General features: G+C 44.1%; 1 protein-coding gene across 11 annotated transcripts in view; it reads left to right on the top strand.

Moving 5' to 3' along the window:
• obscna (obscurin, cytoskeletal calmodulin and titin-interacting RhoGEF a) overlaps positions 1-20,742 on the top strand; it is a 42,060-nt gene that overhangs the window by 15,625 nt on the left and 5,693 nt on the right. For 10 of the 11 annotated variants that reach the window (XR_014119869.1, XM_081707497.1, XM_081707503.1 and 7 more), the window contains 39 exons: positions 1,105-1,362; positions 1,575-1,841; positions 1,973-2,242; positions 2,337-2,603; positions 2,704-2,970; positions 3,133-3,399; positions 3,538-3,588; positions 3,864-5,870; positions 5,974-6,031; positions 6,166-6,251; positions 6,476-6,576; positions 6,671-6,865; positions 6,957-7,039; positions 7,279-7,446; positions 7,571-7,700; positions 7,849-7,929; positions 8,069-8,233; positions 8,557-8,715; positions 8,993-9,173; positions 9,740-9,853; positions 9,947-10,114; positions 11,049-11,151; positions 11,233-11,362; positions 11,535-11,640; positions 13,894-13,972; positions 14,469-14,572; positions 14,798-14,910; positions 15,187-15,346; positions 15,588-15,687; positions 15,815-16,009; positions 16,642-16,702; positions 16,800-16,877; positions 17,058-17,230; positions 17,362-17,388; positions 17,575-17,727; positions 17,961-18,006; positions 18,314-18,388; positions 18,588-20,133; positions 20,442-20,582. Coding sequence is in view for 10 of the 11 variants with exons in the window: in XM_081707497.1 (XP_081563623.1) it covers positions 1,105-1,362; positions 1,575-1,841; positions 1,973-2,242; positions 2,337-2,603; positions 2,704-2,970; positions 3,133-3,399; positions 3,538-3,588; positions 3,864-5,870; positions 5,974-6,031; positions 6,166-6,251; positions 6,476-6,576; positions 6,671-6,865; positions 6,957-7,039; positions 7,279-7,446; positions 7,571-7,700; positions 7,849-7,929; positions 8,069-8,233; positions 8,557-8,715; positions 8,993-9,173; positions 9,740-9,853; positions 9,947-10,114; positions 11,049-11,151; positions 11,233-11,362; positions 11,535-11,640; positions 13,894-13,972; positions 14,469-14,572; positions 14,798-14,910; positions 15,187-15,346; positions 15,588-15,687; positions 15,815-16,009; positions 16,642-16,702; positions 16,800-16,877; positions 17,058-17,230; positions 17,362-17,388; positions 17,575-17,727; positions 17,961-18,006; positions 18,314-18,388; positions 18,588-20,133; positions 20,442-20,582 (8,733 nt within the window). In the remaining variant the exon portion in view is untranslated. The remainder of the gene's footprint in view (positions 1-1,104; positions 1,363-1,574; positions 1,842-1,972; positions 2,243-2,336; positions 2,604-2,703; positions 2,971-3,132; positions 3,400-3,537; positions 3,589-3,863; positions 5,871-5,973; positions 6,032-6,165; positions 6,252-6,475; positions 6,577-6,670; positions 6,866-6,956; positions 7,040-7,278; positions 7,447-7,570; positions 7,701-7,848; positions 7,930-8,068; positions 8,234-8,556; positions 8,716-8,992; positions 9,174-9,739; positions 9,854-9,946; positions 10,115-11,048; positions 11,152-11,232; positions 11,363-11,534; positions 11,641-13,893; positions 13,973-14,468; positions 14,573-14,797; positions 14,911-15,186; positions 15,347-15,587; positions 15,688-15,814; positions 16,010-16,641; positions 16,703-16,799; positions 16,878-17,057; positions 17,231-17,361; positions 17,389-17,574; positions 17,728-17,960; positions 18,007-18,313; positions 18,389-18,587; positions 20,134-20,441; positions 20,583-20,742) is intronic. The other variant, XM_081707500.1, reaches the window with a different exon arrangement.

Here is a 20,742-nt window from a genome sequence, read left to right as displayed (position 1 = left end):
GTTTGCTACAGGATAAGGTTGTGCTATATGTTTCTTATTAACACAGGAGAACGGGTGGAGCTACGCTATGCCCATGAAACACAAAAGCATCCTCACACACACACACACGCCAAAGCAGTGCACTCTATTTATACATATGTGAAGTAAACTTAAGACACAAACTTGAAATAGCTACAGCCTGACCCAGCTGTTTCTAGTGGTCCCATTCTAGCCTCTTTCTCTGTCTCCGCCATGCAGGTCTTTTATAGTGCAGGTGATCCCCTTGAATGAGTTTCAGTTGTCTGATTAGGGGAGGGGCTTCCACCCCATGTAGACTGATGAGGGGAGGGGCTTCCACCCCATGTAGACTGATGAGGGGAGGGGCTTCCACCCCATGTAGATGGGACAGGCAGCAACTCCACCCCCTCCACCACATTAATCATTATCGCAGTACACTCCTTCATAATACTGATAGCAGTGAAAATCGTGATGTGCAAGTGAGCTCTATATGCATTTGAACCTTTTTGTCTTGTGTACCGTGAGCATCCTGACCATATCAGACAGACAACAGATGAGGATTCTGTGGGAGTTTTGGTGAATCACACAATAAATTTGGTCAAAAAAGGGTGTAACGTAGATGAGCGAGGCGTGGGAGCAGGATAACTACTGATGCGCAGAAACTTCTAGATATAGGAGCTGGTCAGGACTAAGAAACACAAGGTAAAAAGTACCAACTGTGAGAGAGGCATTCATGACAAAACATGCATGCGTATATAAAGTTCTCAACACCAAGCAAGAGCAAGACCAGGGTTATATACACAAAGCGAAAGATGACCAGGAAACATCTGGGTGGGTATTCTACACAGCTAGATTTCTCAGTTTAGCCAGATAAGTTAAGATCAAAGTTGAGGACTGTACAAAACAAATGTCACTCTACTTTTCTCCTACTGGACATTTTTGACTTTGGGCTTAAGTTATTTGGCTAAACTGAGAATGATGCAAGGAAGGCCAGTTTTTAATACATCACAGCTACAGTATGTACTTACATAATTGCAGTTTGCAATCTAATCCTTTTTTCTTCATATCATGACACACAATTATAGGGGTATTTTTCTCTCAATGTAGTCTTGATAGAGGAGAAACTGCAAGATGTGGTCATCTTTGAGGGGGATACCGCCACTTTATTGTGTGTTACCTCGGACACCTGCACACCTGTCACATGGAAACGAAACAACATCACCCTGTTACCGGGAGAGAAGTATGAACTTCGCAAAGAGGGGAAACGTAACCTTCTTTTAATACATAGAGTGGTAGAGGAGGATGCTGGAGTTTATATGTGTGACACCCGTGACATGCAGAGTTTGGCTGCTCTTACCATCAAAGGTAAAACGAAAACTACCCTAAAATAATCTGAATAATCTGAATAAGATTATGTTCTTAGAGCTTGCGTAACTGCTGCTTTATCAGAGGTGATTATCGATCCACAAATACAGTATGTATTGTGCTGGAAAAGTTAATTTATGGATAATACATATGGAAATCTGTACGTTTTATTGTTGAAATATCTTAATCTTGACTTTGGACCTGGGTTGTAGCACGTCCATTATTCTTTTGCGAGGAACTCCAAAATCAGCAGGCAGAAGAGGGTGAAAGTGCCTTCCTGTTTTGCAAGCTCTCTCGACCTGGAGCTGCAGTGCAGTGGAAAAAGGGAGCTGTCCTGCTCAAACATGGACAGAAGTGTGAAATGACACAAAACGGTTGTGAATTACAGCTTCAAATTCATGACCTGATAATTCAGGACAGTGGGGTCTACACATGCTGTGCTGATGGCATTGAGAGTACGGCTAGTCTAGATGTCAATGGTATGTACCAAGAGGTCAGAAAGGCTGCTATGCATTCAGATGTTAACAAATTGAAAAGTTCATTGTATGTGAATGAATTCTTTAAAACCAATTATTTGAATACCGGCTCTTAACAAAACTGTTCTCTTTAGAACAACCCCTGTTCTTTTGCAAGGAGCTGGAAAGTGTGGAAGTAGAGGAGGGGGAGACTACCTTTCTGAGCTGCGAGCTCTCTAAAGCCAGAGCATCTGTGCACTGGAAGAAGGGGACGATGCTCCTGAGACCTGGGAACAAGTATGAGATGAAGCAGTATGGTTGTGAACTGGAGCTTCAGATACGTGACCTGACTTATCAGGACACTGGAATCTACAAATGCTGTGCTGGTGGTATCCTAGAGACAGAGGCTAAGATCTTGGTGAAAGGTAAACAGTCTGGATTGTAGTGGCTTCAGTTACAGATATCTGTTGTATGTATTTCGTTGCACAGTAGCTGACACAACTTCTAATGACTGGCCAGAGCATGAACCGCACTTCCGTGAGCATCTACAGAGTCAGCAAGTAATGGAGGGTGACACCATCTTCCTGAGCTGTATGCTTTCTAAACCTGGAGTTGCAGTACAGTGGAAGAAGGGAACGGTACTGCTGAAACCAGGAGACAAATACCAGATGAAGCGAGATGGCTGTAAACTGCAGCTTAAGATCCATGACCTGAAGGCTCAAGACAGTGGTACTTACAAATGCTGCACGGGTAGCTTGGTGACTACAGCATCAATTATGGTGAAAGGTATGATGGAACTCTTGAGACGTTCTGTATAAATGATCTTCACATGGGCAAAATGATTTGAGGTAGCTTCAGTTGACAGATTGGGACCATCTGATTTCAGAACAACCGCTGTTCTTCCAGAAGGAACTTAAAAGTGTGGAAGCAGATGAGGGTGAGACTGCTTTGCTGTGTTGCGAGCTCTCTAAACCTGGAGTTTTAGTGCAGTGGAAAAAAGACACGGTGCTTCTGAAACCAGCAGACAAGTTTGAAATGACACTGGATGGATGCAAATTTCAGCTTCTAGTCCATGACCTCACCAGTCAGGACAATGGCATTTACAGTTGTTGTGCTGGTAGCCTAGTAACCACATCAACTCTTCATGTGAAAGGTATATGAGTTTCAGAGAGAGGGAATAGTTCACTATCAGTTTACTACTTGACATATATCTACTGATATCATTTTGCATTTTAGCAATAATTAATCTCGCCTATAACTGTCTGTGTAAGGATTATGCTGCCGTTAAATGACCATGTTTATCTAATGTGATCAGAACAGTCCCTGTTCTTCCACAAAGAGCTCCAGAGTGAAAAAGCAGGGCAGGGTGAAACGGCTAGGATGTGCTGTGAACTCTCTAAACCCGGAGTCGCCGTACAGTGGAAGAAAGAATCCCAGCTTCTAAAACCTGGAGACAAATATCAGATGAAGCAAGAGGATTGTAAGCAGCAGCTTGGCATATGCCACCTTAAACATGAAGACAGTGGTACCTACAGATGTCGTGGTGGTGGTCTTGTCACAACAGCATGTCTTGAAGTGAAAGGTATGATGTAAAGAGTATTTGGAAAAGTTGGAATACGTATTCATCACAAAATACCTCCCCTGCCAAAAAAAAGAAATTAGCAAAAATGATTGCTCATTTTTGGAAAAGCAATTAAGGGTTTATCTGCTCTGTTCACAGGTCAGGCACTGTTCTTCTCTGAGTCGCTTCAAAGTCTTGAAGCAGAGGAAGGTGAGATTGCTTTGGTGTGTTGTGAGCTCTCTAAACCTGGAGTTTTAGCAGAGTGGGAAAAGGAGCAGTATTACTGTAAGCAGGACACAAGTATGAACTGAAGCAGGATGGCTGTAAACTACAGCTGGAAATCCAGGACCTGAAGAGTCCAGAGTCACAGGAATGTGGTTTCTTGTGGCCAGCACATTATATTTTGTATTTGAAGTTTGTTATGTCTAGAAGATGGACTTACTTGGTAAACTCTTTGTTTTTTTCTTCTGGTCAATGCCTTTCAGAGGTATCAACCAAACCCAAGACCATCCCTCTGGACCCGGCAGGCTCATGTGGTAATTGGTCTCTACAAAGTCCAGTGGCTGGTGGACAAAGCAATGCTTTTGGACCAAAAAAGCCAACTGTAGGCCAGCAATCATCTCTGGACACCATCTCAGAGAAACCGAACCATGACCACCTGGATCATGTGAAGAGCACAGAGAAGCAAAACCTCAAGAACAAAAGTGTAATGAGGCAAAAGAAGGATGAGGATGAAAAACCCAAGATGACACTGGATGTCAACAAGCCCACTCATTCTGAGGAAGAGTTTAAGATTTCTTTCCCTGTAGACCAGGTTCCTGCAGATGAGCATAACAGAGGGACAGACATTTCTGCTCTAAACATTACAGAAAGTTCTACCAACCAAAGCCAGGAAATGATTATAGACCAAGTGGAGAGGAGCAGTCCAGGTAGGGATACAACAGAAAGAAAAAGTGAGACGCAAAACAAAAGTATAGCCTTGGAACTTCCTCGCTGCAAAATAAAATACACACAGCCAAATGTTGGTAACCAAGGACAACACGGTGTGCTTGAGCCAAAGAAGCAAGTCGTGGTTGTGGAGCCATCCGTGGAAACAACTTCCATAGATTTCTCAGCTACATTAGGAAGTGAACAACTGGATCTAAATAAGAAGAGAACAGAAGAAAAAGATGCTTCAAGGGAAACATTGCTAAAGCAACAATTAAAGGATGAAAAACCTGGTGTCCATGATAAAATACATTCAGAACCAGAAAAGGCTCCACTGTCTGGCGGAGTTGAGAAGACAATACCAAAACATGTTGAGAAGAAAGCAATGATTGGGACTACTGCAGATCAGAAATGCAGGAAGCAACCTGTAACTGTAAGGGAAGTACCAGGAATGTCCAGTGAACAATCTTCCCAGCAGATGGCAGTGCAAACTGGGCAGAATGTATTGTACACGGGCATTACAGAGGAGACAGACAGGAAGCAAGAGATTCAAATAGAAAGAATGCCGGAGACTCAACAACCTCAAGATCAGATAACAGAGAAGGCCAGGGTAAATGATCCAGGTATGGATATTGAGGAAAACACAATTGAGAACACAATCGATCAGAAATACACAAAGGAACATATAATTGCCAGAAAACTACCAGAAGAATCCTTTAAACAATTCCCTCAACAGAAAGTAGAGCAGCTTAGGCAGAACATCCCATGCATCTGTTTTACACAGCAGGAAAACAGGAAGCTAGTCAATGAAATGGAAAAAGTCCCAGTGCTGTTAACAACTCAACCTCAGGCAGGTACAGCACAAGGGTCCAAGGTAGGAGATGCTGGGATGGAAATTAATGATCAAAAAACTATGAGACAGGTCAACCAAACCAAAGAAGTGACAGAATCTTTAAAACACACCAACGTGCCAGAGGTTATCCTACCAGAACATCCTCGTGACAGCACTTTTATTGAGAAAAGTACTGAGGAAGAAGCAGAGATGTTGGAGACTGCTGTTAAGATCCAAACTGCCTTTAGGAGATATCAATCTCAGAAGGACATGCGGCCTGTCTTCAAAGTGGTGTTTAAGAACCAGAATGTGGAGCTCAGTGATACCGTTTGCCTGGAGTGTGTCACTGAAGGCAAGGCCAGCACAGTCAGATGGCTAAAGGATGGTGTAGACATGAAGTCAGGTACACGGCACAACATTAACTATACTGAAGATGGCAGGTGCACACTGGTTATTTCCAACGTCATTTTGAAAGATTCAGGGATCTATACTTGTGAGGTTTCCAACAAGTTTGGGGTGGTTAGTTACAATGGTAATGTGATGGTGGGTCAGATTAAGAAGCCTGTGAGTGAGGTCCTGCAGAGACCAGCAACAGAACCAGTTTTGGAAAAGGAACCTGTGCAGGCTTCTCACACAGAAGGGCCCACACTGATGCTCGTCTGCTGTCAAGCTGCTGGTGCCACTCACCACAAGATTCAGGAGAAAAGAAAATGTCTTGTTTCAGTCGGTTCTGGTACGTTTCCGTAAGAGGTTTATATCACACAAGTCTTTGTGGTACTCTTGGTCCTTTACAGTAACAGTTTATTTTAATAATATTTAATTTGTGTTCTTTCTAGAGTCGTGTCCCTCAGATTATGATACAGCCCCAGAGGCAGAGACAGGTTACCTCTCCTTGTAAGAAGAAATTAATTTTGAAAGAAATTGTTTGTTCTGATATGAGCTATCTCAGAAATGTAGTTACTTATTTTTTGAATGAAAATGAATGAAAGCAGTTACAAATCATACCGCATTTGTGGACTCTTTCACAGGGAAAAAGACATGGGAAAAAGTTCAGAGGCATGTCGGTCCACGTGTCATGAGCTGCTGAGGACCACTGCAACCTCGAAAGAAAAAGGTCAGACTCTTTTTTTTTTTTTTTTTTTTTTTTTTTTTTTGGCTTGGCATTCACATTTCCTCTCTTTCCTGATTTCATAGAAATACTTCTAAAATACTTATATTCCGAACCAATACAATTATTTGTTTGAGAAATCGAACGCTAGACTTAGTGTGTATATTTCGATTAGCTGTACCTTGTTGATGTAGTGTTTACCCAGTTTAATATATGTGGTATTTTCACAGGCAATGAGACAGCAGGGAAAACGTCATCTCACAAATACCCACATAGCTCAGGCAACATGGAGTCGCTCTCAAATTCAGATGGGGATGAAGACACAGTCGAGGTAACGGTACACGTGTATGCCACGGGAGTCATTTTGTATTGACTTTCAAATCTTTCTGATATGACTGATTTTTCTTTTTTTTAAATTTCTTCAGACGTTTGATATTTATGTGGCCACAGTGGACAGCCCCCCCACAGATAAGGATCCATTTATTTTAAAGGAGGGACAGTTTGTGGAGGTCCTGGATTCTGTACATGCAGTTAAGTGGCTTGTCCGCACTAAGCCAACCAAAACCACGCCATCCCGCCAGGGGTGGATATGCCCAGCATATCTGGAGAAGAAGACAAAGGTTACTCCTGTTGTGGCATCTCTGAGTCATGTAATAATTTAAAATTATTTGTATTATCTTTTAACCAATCATTTAAACTGCCCTATTAAAGGAGCTGTTGTCAATGGCCCATGACCCAGAGACAAAAGATACTTCAAATAAAGGTGGTAAGAACAAATACAGAGAGACGTTAAGGTAAGTACTTGCTGCGCTGTCTTAGAGCCACACAACACATTGCTCATCCGGTTTATAATAAAGTAAAAAAACATTGCCAAAGCATACTCAAGGATAGTAGATGAATTCTCTCCTCCACCTGTCCACTATACTCAAGGATAGTAGTTGAATTCTCTCGATAGTATTTGAGTATTCTCCTCTCCTCTCCTCTCCTCCCCTTCTCCATCATGTTTTTAGGTTTCTTTCTCTTTATTTTCCAGTGAGGTGATCAAACGTCTGCTTGACAGTGAGAATGAGTTTGTGAGAGACATGAACTTTGTGGAGCACAGTTTACAGTATGAGTGCACCAGCAAAGTGCCGCTCACCCCCGTCAGCCAGAGGGAGCACATGTTCCACAGTATGAAGACCATCATAAGCTTCCACAAAAAGTAAAGTAACCCCTGGAAAATATTCATTTTCTCAGAAAATGTTTTAAGACTTTTCTGTTTTTACTTTCTTGGAATTGCTGATGCCACCATGTTGGAACTAATTCAGTGTATGTCCGTCGTTCAGCTGTTTCTTACCCAAGCTGAAGGAGTGTGTTACAGACGACGATGTGGCCCAGTGTTTTGTGAGCTACACACCCGACTTTACGATGTATGTTCAGTACATCTCAGACACAAACACACAGCACTTCTGTGAGGCAAGTACATGGTGTTGTTTAATAATACCACAGACGGTTTGTCTTACAAAAGAGGAGAATTAAATGTAACAATAGAAATAGTAGTTTTAGAGGACTTTAACATATGCGTGCTGTGATCCAACAATATACCACCGCTGAATTTGGACAGCTGGAGCCTGAAGTCTGCAGCATCAGTGCCTGTTTGCAGAGACCACTGACGAGGATCCAGACTTACAAGACTCTACTCAAGGTGTCAATGTGCACAGAACACATCTAGATCTATTCATAATGTTATTAGACATTTCTTCCTATGTTCAGGACTCTGAAAACATCGTTCACATTGCTGTTAGCATGGACAAGTGCATTGTGGCTTTATCGTTTGTTTGCAGGAACTGATCAGGAATAAAGCACAGACAGGGCAGAGCTGCCGTCTGCTTGAAGACGCCTTTTCCATGGTGTGTAGCTTGCATTGCCGAGCAGAGAACCTTCAGCACGTGTCCCGGATCGAGAGCTACCCAGCGCCTGTCGGAGGTCTTGGGGAGCTGGTCCGACAGGTAGCACCTGACACCCGCCTCTGTACACCCTCCGGACATTTAGTAATGGGTGCATGGTGTGATTTGTACAAAATGACAGCTGTAAAGATACATATGTTCACTTCAAATATGTACATCTGTCAAGCTATGCAAGTTACATTTGTAATCCAGTGGAGACCGTTTGATTTTTGAAGATGGATGCTTTTTAGATGCCTAATTCACCAAACAAATATGATCCTTCACTGTCAGCAGCACTCACTCAGTTCGTCTTGCATTGTTTACTGTATCTGATTATGGTAGATGTTTTATCACTGTGATTTGCTGACATTGCGCCTTCACTGCAGGGTGCCTTCACTGTGTGGGAGGAAGCGCCTGGCACTAAAGTGTCACTAAGAGGTCATCGTCGTCGTGTGTTCCTCTTCAAGGACTGTGTGGTCTTCTGCAAGCCAAAGAGAGACGTGAACACTCGTCACGAAGTCTATGTGTTCAAGAACAAGATGAAGGTAAGACTGCTTCAGGTGTTCTCTTCAAGTCAAATACCAAACATACTACCTCACAATTATTTGAATTTAGAAAAACCTGGGTAGTGTTCGAATTTAAAATTGATTTAGGCCACACCAGACTCTACAAAAAGAAATCCTTTAATATCTGAAAGACAAACGCTCCATAAACATTATTAGCATTATAACTGCCATAGCCAGAAAACAGATGAACAAGGTACCCACTTCCTGAGAGGCATTTCGCTTGGCTCAGCCAACATAACCATCCTTCCTCTTCCAGCTGAGTGACCTCAAGCTGAAGGAGCCAGCAGAAGGGGATGACCGGAGCTGGGGTCTGTGGCACGAGCACCGTGGAACAGTCCGGCAGGTCACTCTGCGAGCTCGCACAGTAGCCGTCCGTCTGGCCTGGTTCAGAGAACTGCAAGACCTACAGCAACAGTGCATCCAGCATCCGCTGTGGAGTAAGCTGACTGACACTCTGCCCAAGAGTCTGTGCCCAAGACTAATTCTGAATTAATGGAATGCATGACATGCGTGTTGGTGCATGACATGCGTGTTGGTGCATGGTATATGTCGCATATAGTTACCCATATCATATTACAGTCAACTTGGTTTGTCTTAAATCTGACAATGCAGCCGAGCTTGCAGAGACCTTGAAACTCTCTCATTAAGTCACGTTTGAAAACTCTTGTGTCATAGCTCTCAAATCTCCTGCTTTGTGCGTTTCTCTTTAACTCAGATTCCTGATAGGGTCACCTGGACCACTCATCATGTTTCCTACTCTTGAACAAAATATGGAAGAATTACATGCAGTTTGTCAAACATCATTACCAGTGAACATCTGTGTTGACTAACTGCGGTCAGCAGCCAGCGGGCTAACAGGCCTCCCACCCTAGAGATCCACTAATGCAGTTAAACACAAACTGTGCTGGGTGTTCTTTTTTATTTTCCTTTAATAATCTGGTGGAATCTTTTTTTAATGACAGGCCATTAACTGGTTTAACTGGTTCTGTTTGTGTATGGCCAGGTTCACCATGCTTTGAGCTGATTCTCCGTGACTTTGCAGCTAAACTTGGACAGACCATCAAACTGGCTTGCAAAGTCATTGGAACTCCAAAGCCAGTGATTGCTTGGTATAAAGGTAAACAAACTCTGGACTGCTGAGGGCAAAATAATTCGCAAACAGTATTTGATTTCAGATGGCTTTAAACGTGTTTTTGGCTTGTGTTCTCAGATGGCATTGCCGTGAAGGAGGACCAGCGTCACGCACTCTCGGTGGGGGACTCGGGTGTGTGCTGCCTGCTTCTGGCTTCTGTAACTGCGGAAGACTCAGGACAGTATGTGTGTTATGCAGCTAGCCCCATGGGAAATGCTAGCACGCTCGCCAAGCTAACTGTTGATGGTAAGTTTCAGAACACAGTTAAACACGTTAAAACAATGTGGGGTTTTTGGGGGTTTTTTTGCTGTAAAGGAAAGAATTGGAGTGCTTTGCTAGGAAACTAGATCCTTAGGCTAGCAAGTGTATAGATTGGTTATTTAAAGCTTAATTTTCATTTGTAAAATGACCTTAAAAATCAAATATGGTAAATTTGTTCTTTTCATACATATATTGTTTATAACCTTTTAATGTTGTTGTTGTTGTTGTTGTTGTTGTTGTTGTTTAAAAATAAATAAATAAATTTTTTAAATGTTTTTTAAACCTCTTTATGGTTCCTTTTAATAACATTTTCATATACGGCCAGTTGTGATGGGAGGAGGCTAAGCAGGATGCAAGGACGAGTCGTGGGAAACAGAACGATACATTTATTTACAAAAAACAGATAACGTCGCACTCAGGCACACGGAAGGTTAAACAACGACAACATTCACACTTAAACAAGAGACTTATATACACACACAATAACGATACAAACGAGAGAGGGCGTGGCCATACGGGCGAACACACACATACACACGGGGAGACAGGCCTTACTGTGACACCAGTATGATATAGTGACTTTATCAACGCCACGTCCTTATAGATTTAGTACTTGATACACATATTGTGTATTATATGAATGTTTGTTTGTTTGTTTGTTTGTTTTTTATATATGAAGTGCAAGGTATGTTAAACATCTATTATAATTTTAGTGTGAAATGTACACATTTAATGTGTAAGTATTGTATAATGTGTATGAACCTCTTGTAAGGGCTTTGCAGCCGTTTTGCATATGTAAGCTAAGACTACACCAAACTGAACCCGATATCTGTGCAACCCATTAATCTTCAATCATAGTTTTCCCTACTTAAGTATGAATATTGTGCTAAAAGCTCGACATATGTCACATATATTACAGTGCCTCCTTATTTCACAACCAAACTCGCGAATGCTGTACTGGTGAGAGGCCAGGACTCGCGGTTCCAGTGCTCTACAGCGTGCTTTCCTGTGCCCACTGTCAGGTGACTGACCCCCCCCCCCCCCCCATTCTCTCACGTTGCTCTCATGCGGATGAGTGGGTTCACGTGGATGTGTTTTCATAGGTGGTTTAAGGACAGTGGACATCTGAGGAATAGCCAGAAATATGAGATTCACAGTGACGTGCAGACAGGGGTTCTTATACTGGATATAAAGAAGGCAGAAGAGACAGACCTTGGGCAGTACGAGTGTGAGGTACCCCACCAACACAGAAACACATGCACAGACACACAGATTTGTAATGCTTCTTGGGCCACTGGCATTTTTAGTCTTTCATGACCAACTAGATCACAATACGTGACTTTTTATTGCATTTACAGATATTACAGCTGCCTGTTGTGCATGGCTCTGTTCTGTCTGTGTTTAGCTGCTGAATCAGATGGGCAGTGCCAAGTGTAAAGCACATCTGTATGCCACACCACCCTCTGTGACAGACAGCCCCAGTGACCAATCACAACTTGCCTCAGCTCCAGGTAGGGGGTTCCATATAAGATGAGACAAACAACTTTTCAGAGCTTGAAAATGAATCTTTATATAGTATAATGAAAAGTCTTGGTCCCAGGACATCTGGGTTTGTTGGAGCATGGACGACAGTTGTTCCCCGGTTCCTCTTTGAGATCAGTTCATTTATCAATCCTATATCTCTCTGTTTTCCTGAGCCATCTTCTGGTGTCTTAACACCCATAATTCCTTAGCAGTTCTGACCTGGTTCATACGCTTTGGTGCCCTTGTCCAGCTGAGAATCCAAACTCTGAACTGAACCTGCAGACACAGATTTGTAAAGCAAACATTTAATTTTCCACAAATTTATTCCAAACCTTTTTTCAAGTTTTGGCATTAGTGCAAATCTAAACAAATCATTTAAAAAAACCTTCCAAGGTTCCTGCTCTTCTCTTTAATGACTTTAATGTTGTCATGGCGATATCCTAGTTTGCAGCTTAAATATTGAATGTCCTGAAAGACTTATTTATCTCTCCATCTGTTTTATTTATTTAAATCCAGACCATACCATTTAAAATCTACCTTGGTTGAAGATGTTTTTTTCTAGATAATGTTAATGGAGTTGATTAAGTTCTGAGTCATTTAGCCTGCTGTTCATGACCTGAACACCATCTCCTCTTCAGCCACAGCTAACGGCAATGATTGGTATCATATGTGTTACAATGCCAAGCTTGATTTTTTTTTAAAATACTCTTTTAAATACTCTGTCCTAGTAGAGTTTTCATTTCTGAAACATTTTATTTCAGTTTGTTGTTCATTTTTGGCAGTGTGTCTTCACAATGGGACGTCATTCATGTCACACAAGTGGGTCATTAAGTGATTTTTGGAAACCTGTCAGTCATCTTCATCCACACTTCCTGTTTAACCCCATTCTCTCCATCCCACTTCCTTTTATAGTCCAAGAGCAGGAGACTAAAGACCCAATCAGAGCCATCTGCATGTAAGTGTCATCACAAAGACCCAATCAGAGCCATCTTGATGTAAGTGTCATCACAAAGACCCAATCAGAGCCATTATCATGTAACTTGAGGATGGCCAGAGACAGAGACCCACACACTTTACAAGCAAACTTCCCCATCTGTTATTCTGTTTGTGAGTCTCTCTCTCTCTCTCTCTCTCTCTCTCTCTCTCTCTCTCTCTCTCTCTCTCTCTCTCTCTCCCTCCCTTTCTCCCTCCCTCTGTCTCTCATGCTCTCTGAGTCCAGTAACCCTATTGTAATGGATTCGTGCCCATCTCATTGTTAGTTACCCTCATCCTCAACCCTAGTCATGTGCTCAGTCCACTGTGAGACCTGTGTGGCAGGTCTGTTTAAGAGTCCGGCCCCCTGCTACCCACAGGCCTCTCCAGGTCTGACCCTGCCAGTCTCTGTCTAGAAATACACGTGTTTTACGAAGCAAAGTGCCAATTACGGCTGTGTCCTGTAAGTGCTGATTGTATTCCTGCAGTTATAAAGGTAAGCGTTTGCTGTTTTCTGGCAAAAACCACAAATATGCACACAAATGCACATATTTAATAGTCCTAGAGTGACTATAGTGCTTAACAGAACATACATGCTGATTTTATTGTGGTATGTTTGAGGTAAAATGCATGGCAACGAAGAAGAATTCTGTAATGCAAGAAAGCGCCATGTATTATGGCTCAGTGTAGGTTCAGTTGTGACGTACTAAACAGTCACTGAAGTCCCACCTGCCAGACCAAACAACATATAAAAGTCTCAGAGAGAGAGAGAGAGAGACAGAGAGGCCAGCCATCGAGCCTACCACAGGACCCTGACACTCCTGGATGTCATTAATATCACGCTCTCTAGACACAACATATGTTCATACCATACAAATGGATTTCAGAGAGTTTTTTTTAAAGCTGTGAAACATAAAGAAATAGGTAAGTAATGTAAAAATTAGTGGTATAAAGTGACAGAAGGAGATGAGGAGTTATTGGTTGAGTTCAGACTCTGGTAGCAGTGGAGAAATAGATGCTCTTGCAGATGCTGACTCTCTCTCTCTCTCTCTCTCTCTCTCTCTCTCTCTCTCTCTCTCTCTCCCTCCCTCTCTCTCTCTCTCTCCCTCCTCTCTCTCTCTCTCTCTCTCTCTCTCCCTCCCTCCCCCCCTCTCTCTCTCTCTCTCTCTCCTCCTCTCTCTCTCTCCCCCTCTCTTTCTCTCTCTCTCTCTTTCTCTCTCTCTCTCTCTCTCTCTCTCTCTTTCTCTCTCTCTCTCTCTCTGTTACAGAGCCACAGTCAGATGCCTGGTCTGGTACTTTGGTGCAGAACCTCTCCCACTTGTTCTTTCTATCTGGACCCTCCACAGCGTGAGTCCACATTTGTACATGCCTGACCCCTGGCTCGTTGGTGTCAAAGGCTAACTGGTCTGAATATTTTATCTCTGGCTTTAGATCACACAGATTCTCACTGTGTCAGTTGCCTCAGGAACCTCAGAGTAATCAACAGCAACATGTAAATGTATGAGGAAAAATAGTTTACGTGCAGCAATGATCGGTGGACAGAGAGAACAGCAGCAGTGAGTGAGGACTCCTGCAGCAGTCTCTGATCTGCTGGGGTTGGCCTGATCCTTCTAAGTGAGGCTGTTCTGAATGGGTAGGAACCTGTCAGACAGTCTAGACAGTTGAAGCTAATTCATTAGAAACAAGGCAGTCTCTTCCTACAGTGAGAATACGACCTGCTGGAATGTGAATAGAACAGGAGAAAACAGAATCCACACATCCCATTTAAAGGGTTAAATGTTTAAAACAATAAAGATGCTTTAAAGTGTACATGATTATTGCGAGGTGTATGTGTCGTCTGCAGCTACTCTCAAACCGGCGACGCACAGGAAGTTGAAGAGACACAACCGAGTAGCCCATTCGAAAAGACACGTGCTGTCTCAGAGACCCGGGAGAATGAAAACTCAGGTAAACCTGTTCGCTGTCTTTAAGCTGTCGTACAGGTAATGTCATGTTTACTGTGGAGTGTCTTTAACATGAAATGATGGCTGATGTCCTGGCCACCTACACTGCTGTCAGCTGCTGCTTTCATCTTGACCAACGCTTGCAGGCAGGCTGAACAGCAGGTGTTCAGTAGGAATTCTCATACCTGTGGTAAAAGTAACAGCCTCATAACTAAACGTGTTTCTTCAGTCCCACCTGTGGTGCAGGTGACCATGGAGGACGTGCATGTGAGACCTGGTCAACCTGCATCACTGTCTGCCCTGATAACAGGACAGCCTGTCCCAGAGGTCACGTGGTACAAGGTACCGAGGGATCAATCACACATACTTTGATTTTGTAACCAGTTACATATAGGACAGTTTCAGTTTTGTGAAATTTACTTTTGTATTATCAAAAGTTGCAATCAAAAAACAAACCCAGAAAGGAGCTTTAACATGTCATCAAACTAGAGATCTCAGTAATGTCTCATTGTCTCTATAACATCAGTCTGATATGGAATGCACTTTAATTCATGGCTGCTGCAGGCTGCACTATAAGGTGAGGTCCCATAATCCTCTCTGTTTTTCGTGTGGTGTAAGGATGGTGTGGCACTTCCCGCTGGTGAACAGATCCGGCGTGGTCTCTGCTACTCTCTCACCCTGCAGGGTGTAGGAATAGCTGACTGTGGCACATACACCTGCACTGCCACAAACAGCTCAGGCCACGCCTCCTGCCACGCCCAGCTCACGGTGGACGCAGGTGAGCAGTGACCGGCAGGAGCGGCTACGTTCCGTCCTGATGGATTTATTACCACAGAATTCCCATCCTTACAGGATTTCTCTTTTTTTGCGATTTCAGTTGTCAAATGTCAGTCCAGTGCAGAAATTGCGCTGGTGTCATGAGGCTGTGCTTTATGAGGGTAAAGATGGGCAAGTGAGTTTGGAAATATTGTAGTGAACAGTGAAGCCACTCACTATTACTTTCACTATTACTTTTTCAGGTCCAGAGGAGTTTGAGGGGGTGGAGGACAAGAGAGTGGTGGAGGTGGGTGGCAGGCGGAAGCTCCACTCCGTGTACAGTGTCCATGAGGAGATCGGGAGGTACCAGGATTCATAAGTGTTTGTTTGGCTATTTCTTTATTATATATGTATTTTCATCGCCTGAGAAGTGTCTGTTATCAGTGTTCTTTCGTGGTGAGATGTTGTTGTCCTCCTCTGGGGCATAAAGGGGGACATTCGGGGTAGTGAAGCGACTCAGCCACCGGCGCAGCGGGGAGGTTTTCGCGGCCAAGTTTGTCCCCCTGAGGAGTGGCACACAGGCCTACCAGGAGAGAGACCTGCTGTCTCGACTCTCCCACCCTGGACTGGCTTGTCTCCTCGATGTCTTCTGTACAAGCCATACCCTCGTCCTCGTCACCGAGATGTAGGGACCTTCAAAGCATCTTACTCTTGTGCCGAAAGCTTTAACTAAGTATTAAAAAGAGTATTAAAGTGAAGTTGTCTGCCAGTCAAGTGAGAGATGTAAAGTGTTGGCCCTAAGAATACCATCCCCCATCATGCCATGGCCATCTGTGGGGAGGAGCCTGAGGGAGGGGGTGTGACATACTCACTCTCCCCTGTCAATTACAGCAACACGGCCAATCATGGGTCTCTGTGAGCTCATGCATAAGAAAAGGATGGATAGTGCTATCCGAGTGTGTAACTCCGCCCGCTGATGTTGCATGAGCTGCAGCTCAAAACATTGTTATAATTGGCTGCATGGAGGAAGCATGTGACAGCCCTCGCTCTCCCTGATTGGCAGCTGTGGTGTGACAGAGGAGACTTACTAAATTAGCAAGGAAAACTGGGATAAGCCAAAAACAGAATATAGTTGAATACTATATAGAAATAATTGTGGAAATATACACTATAGAATTTGGGAATCAGGGGAAATATAGAATTGGGGAATTGGAGAAAAATAGACTTGATGTGGGCATTGAAGCTGGCTGTAATTATTTGTGTGACTTCATGAGTGGTGTTGTGTGTAGCTGGATCTTGCCACATGTTTTTTTACAGCTGCTCTTCACAAGGACTGTTGGATCATTTGTTCCTGAAGTCCTCCGTCACGGAGAGACAGGTAATGAGTCACTCCACGCACTGGTAACCTTTGTGGCCTTGTTTGCCTCTTTTGTGACTGGACTGTTGTCTGTGTGCTGTGTGTTGACGCCTCTCAGGTCCAGGTGTACATTCAGCAGGTTCTGGACGGCATTAAATATATTCATAGTGTGAACGTCCTACATCTAGATATTAAAGTAAGTCAATAGTTTAACGGATTTGCCACAGAGGTGTGAAATTCAGAGGCTTCTGTAGCAAAGAATAGTAAACTAAAATCCCCTAAAATATTATGTTTAACTTTAATGTAATATTTATTTAATTAATTTAATATGATTAATATTAATATTCACTTAATATTCATTTTCTTTGTTCTGCAGACTGACAATATCCTAATGGTTTCACCAGAGAGAGAAGAGGTTAAAATCTGTGACTTTGGGTTTAGCCAGGAGATTGACCCTTCTAGACACCAGTACAGTGTGTTTGGGACTCCAGAATTTGTGGCCCCTGAAATTGTGCACCGAGAACCAGTGACGGCAACAACAGACATCTGGTGCTTGGATTTCTCTGTGTTTGATTCAGTTTAGTGGCTGAATTTAGAGAGGTCCTTCTGAAATGCAGGAGCCTTGCTGTATAAACGTAAATGATTAACCCTTCTGTGCTACATTTGGGTTTTTATTTCAGGTCTGTTGGTGTTGTTGCTTACTTATGGTAAGACAAAATGAAGTATTTCAATAAATGTTTATTCCTTGATCTCCTTACTGTAATAATTAAATGTACCTTTGATTAATTTCCTTTTAACTCCTTTGTTGTTGACTCTTCAATGTATTTTTTTTAGTTGTCCTTTTAACCGTATGGCTGTCACTGCTGTTGTGACTGGGGCTTTTATTTTGGCAGTCTGACAGGGCACTGCCCATTTCTGGGTGAGAATGACCGTGCCACTCTGACCATGGTGGCTGAGGGGGTCCTGCACTGGGGCAGTCCAGAGCTCTGCAGCAGGAGTCAGCTGGCCCAGGACTTCCTACACAGACTCTTACAGCGAGACCCAGGGTAAGAGACCTGGGGCAGTTCCTCCTCTCACCTGCAGAGGTCGCACTCCAGAATGCTGATTGTCACACACTTGTTTCCTTACAAGCCATTGGTAAGGTTATTTAAACCTGTCAGGTGTGTGTGTGTGTGTGTGTGTGTGTGTGTGTGTGTGTGTGTGTGTGTGTGTGTGTGTGTGTGTGTGTGTGTAAAATGTCTGTGTGACAATGAAATTAATGGCTGGTTTTCTTTTACAGGATGAGACCTTCAGCATTAGAATGTTTGAGTCACAGGTGGTTTGAGGTGGGCTGTATTATATCATACACATCTGTTCTCATATATACACATTATACACATCTGTTCATGTGTGTGTGTGTGTATATATTATACACATTATACACATCTGTTCATGTGTGTGTGTGTGTGTGTATATATTATACACATTATACACATCTGTTCTCGTGTGTGTGTGTGTGTGTGTATATTGTACACATTATACACATCTGTTCGTGTGTGTGTGTGTGTGTGTGTGTGTGTGTGTGTGTATATATATATTATACACATCTGATGGGTAATTCCTCAAAATCTTGTAATTTGTTTTTTCTTATAGGGTCAGTACAGTGATGGTGAACTTGATATCAATACAAAAAATCTAAAATCATTTATTTCCAGAAGGAAGTGGCAGGTAAATCTGTTCATTTACTTATTACTGCTTGTCATTGTATTAAAGTAATTTTTCCAGTAGTTTTGAAAGAAATCTCTGCTTCTCACTTCCGTTCTCCCTCCCTCGCTTCCTCTGTCCCAATCTGCCTCTCTCTTTCTTCTTGTTCTGTCTCTATCTCTCTTTCTACACGTCTCCCTCTCTTCTCGTCTTCTGTCCCCAGCGCTCCCTGATGTGTCTCGGCTCTGTGCTCACCTTGAGGCCAATCCCCGAGCTGCTAGATGCTCCGCTGTGTGAGGTGTCGGTCACGACCCCTCGCGACCCCCACGAGGTCAGCAGTGCCTCCCCCAGCAGTGCCTCATCCTCCGAGTATGACGAGACGGACTCCTGGGACTTCTTCCAGCCTGCCAGCCGTGAGGAAGACAAAGGCAGTGAGGAAGAGGATGAGGAGGATGAGGGTTTGGGTCAGGATCGAACGCAGAGCTCTATGTTGGAGTCTCCAATAAACACGCAATTGATGGGGGCACCAATCAGCAGGGAGCAGCAGGACAGCGGGCCAATCCTGCAGCTCAGCGAGGGGGGTGAGGGCGTGGCCAGTGGAAGGCGCATCCCCCGCAGCTGCCTGATTAAGAGCACCTTCTACAGCAGCTCCCAACAGCTGTCCCCTATGTCCGCTCGGCACCTGGCACTCCAACACGAGCTCCGGGGCAGGAATCGGGAACGTGGGCGCCGGCCAGCCGGCAGGGCAAAAGAGCCGCTCATCGAGTACGTGGAGGACTCGCTGGATACAGTGTCAGCGCGTGGACAGAGCGGCTCACGCGGCCGTGGGGCGGTCCCCGCCTGTCCGAATGTCCAGAGGATGAGAAGGTCATTGGATGAATCCATGAGACGTTTGACAGCTTTGACGGAGCAGAGGAAGCTGGGGGACGATTGGGAAAATGGCCATGATGTCATTGATGAAGAGGAAGATGACATCCCAGAGGTCCTGGTTAAGAACATGTCAGGATGTCCATCGGTAGCCCCGAGCCCAAGTCTGAGCCCTGGAGCTGTGGCAAAATTGACATCACAGACTCAATGGAATATCATGGAGCAGCAGCCAGTCAGCTCAGGGTCTCTCACACGTGACAGCCAATCACAGCCAGGGGAGGAGTCAGCAGCCCTGGAGGGAGAAGAGAACATAGCTGGTTCTCAGCTGTCTCTCGCTGTGTCTTCCATGCTTGGGACCGACTCGGATGCATCCAGCAGGGGCGGCTTCTGTGAGGGTGTCTCTGGCAGCCCTCTGCTAGTGTCACAGAGGCAGCGCAGACACTACAGCAACTCAGAAAAGTCATCTGGAAAGGCGTCAGAGTGCTCGCTCTTACAGGACTCGGAGGATGAGGACATGGAGATGAGATCACAGCGCGAAACGTGCAATGCGCTCACGAGTAAGAAGGACAAGGTGTGGAGGCAAAGTTCTGTGGTCCCTGTACGTGTCTCATCCGGGACTCCAGACAGCAGAGACGCCCTGCAGAGACACTCCTCTGCCCCAGCATTGCAGGCCGAGCCCACCGGAGGCAAAGCACGCAGGGCCAGACTCCTCAGCTTCTTCCGCAGGCAGTCGTGGACAAGCCCCAGACGGGAGGGCTCAGGGCAGACGACCACGGAAGGCACTAGCCCACCACAGAAGGCTCCTCTCCTGGCTCTGAAGAAGAAGATGAGGGCGTCCACCTCCAGTCTCACCAGGCTGTTCACCGGGCAGCCCAGCAAAGAGGACAAGGAGCAGAAAAGAGGTAAACTGTTGAATGTCGTCTGCAGGAATAGAATTTCAATGTAATAGTCTGTTATGTATCAGTTATGATTCTATTAATAATCTTAATCTATTAATTTCTGTTACGGTTTGCTAGAACACAACATGAGCCCTAAATACACTGGGGCAACATTCTCCCCCAAACGCGCGCGCACACACACACACACACACACACACACACAAAGATTGGATCATACAAGTATGAATAGAACAGAAACATTTTAGAAACGTCCCAAATAGTGTGTGGTGGGTATTGACATGTAATTGTTTATATCCTTCCTGCTCTGCCAGGTTCGATTTTGAAGACTCCTGTTCCACCTCAGAAATCCAGTGTCACACCAGACTTTGGCCAATCAGAAACCTTCTCAGGAAGCCCTCAGGGAAAGCCCAAGCTCTTCTCCATGAAACTGCCGAGCTTCAGAAAGTGCAAAGGTGTGGAGATCTCACCTCCTAACCTACGAATCCCTTTCAGCATAGTGAAGAGTAGGCGGGACTACAGTGACTCACCACACCAGCATCATTAGACATGGCTTCTTAATCATAAACACTCCTTTTAAAAACCCGGTGTTATTAAAAATGTTGCTCTCATAAC

The sequence above is a fragment of the Electrophorus electricus genome, chromosome 25 (genome assembly GCF_041902795.1).
Source record: "Electrophorus electricus isolate QZ-2024a chromosome 25, ASM4190279v1, whole genome shotgun sequence".
In the NCBI taxonomy this organism is placed as follows: Eukaryota; Metazoa; Chordata; class Actinopteri; order Gymnotiformes; family Gymnotidae; genus Electrophorus; species Electrophorus electricus.
Note: the sequence above shows the minus strand (reverse complement) of the source record. Positions and strands in the feature narration are given on the sequence as shown.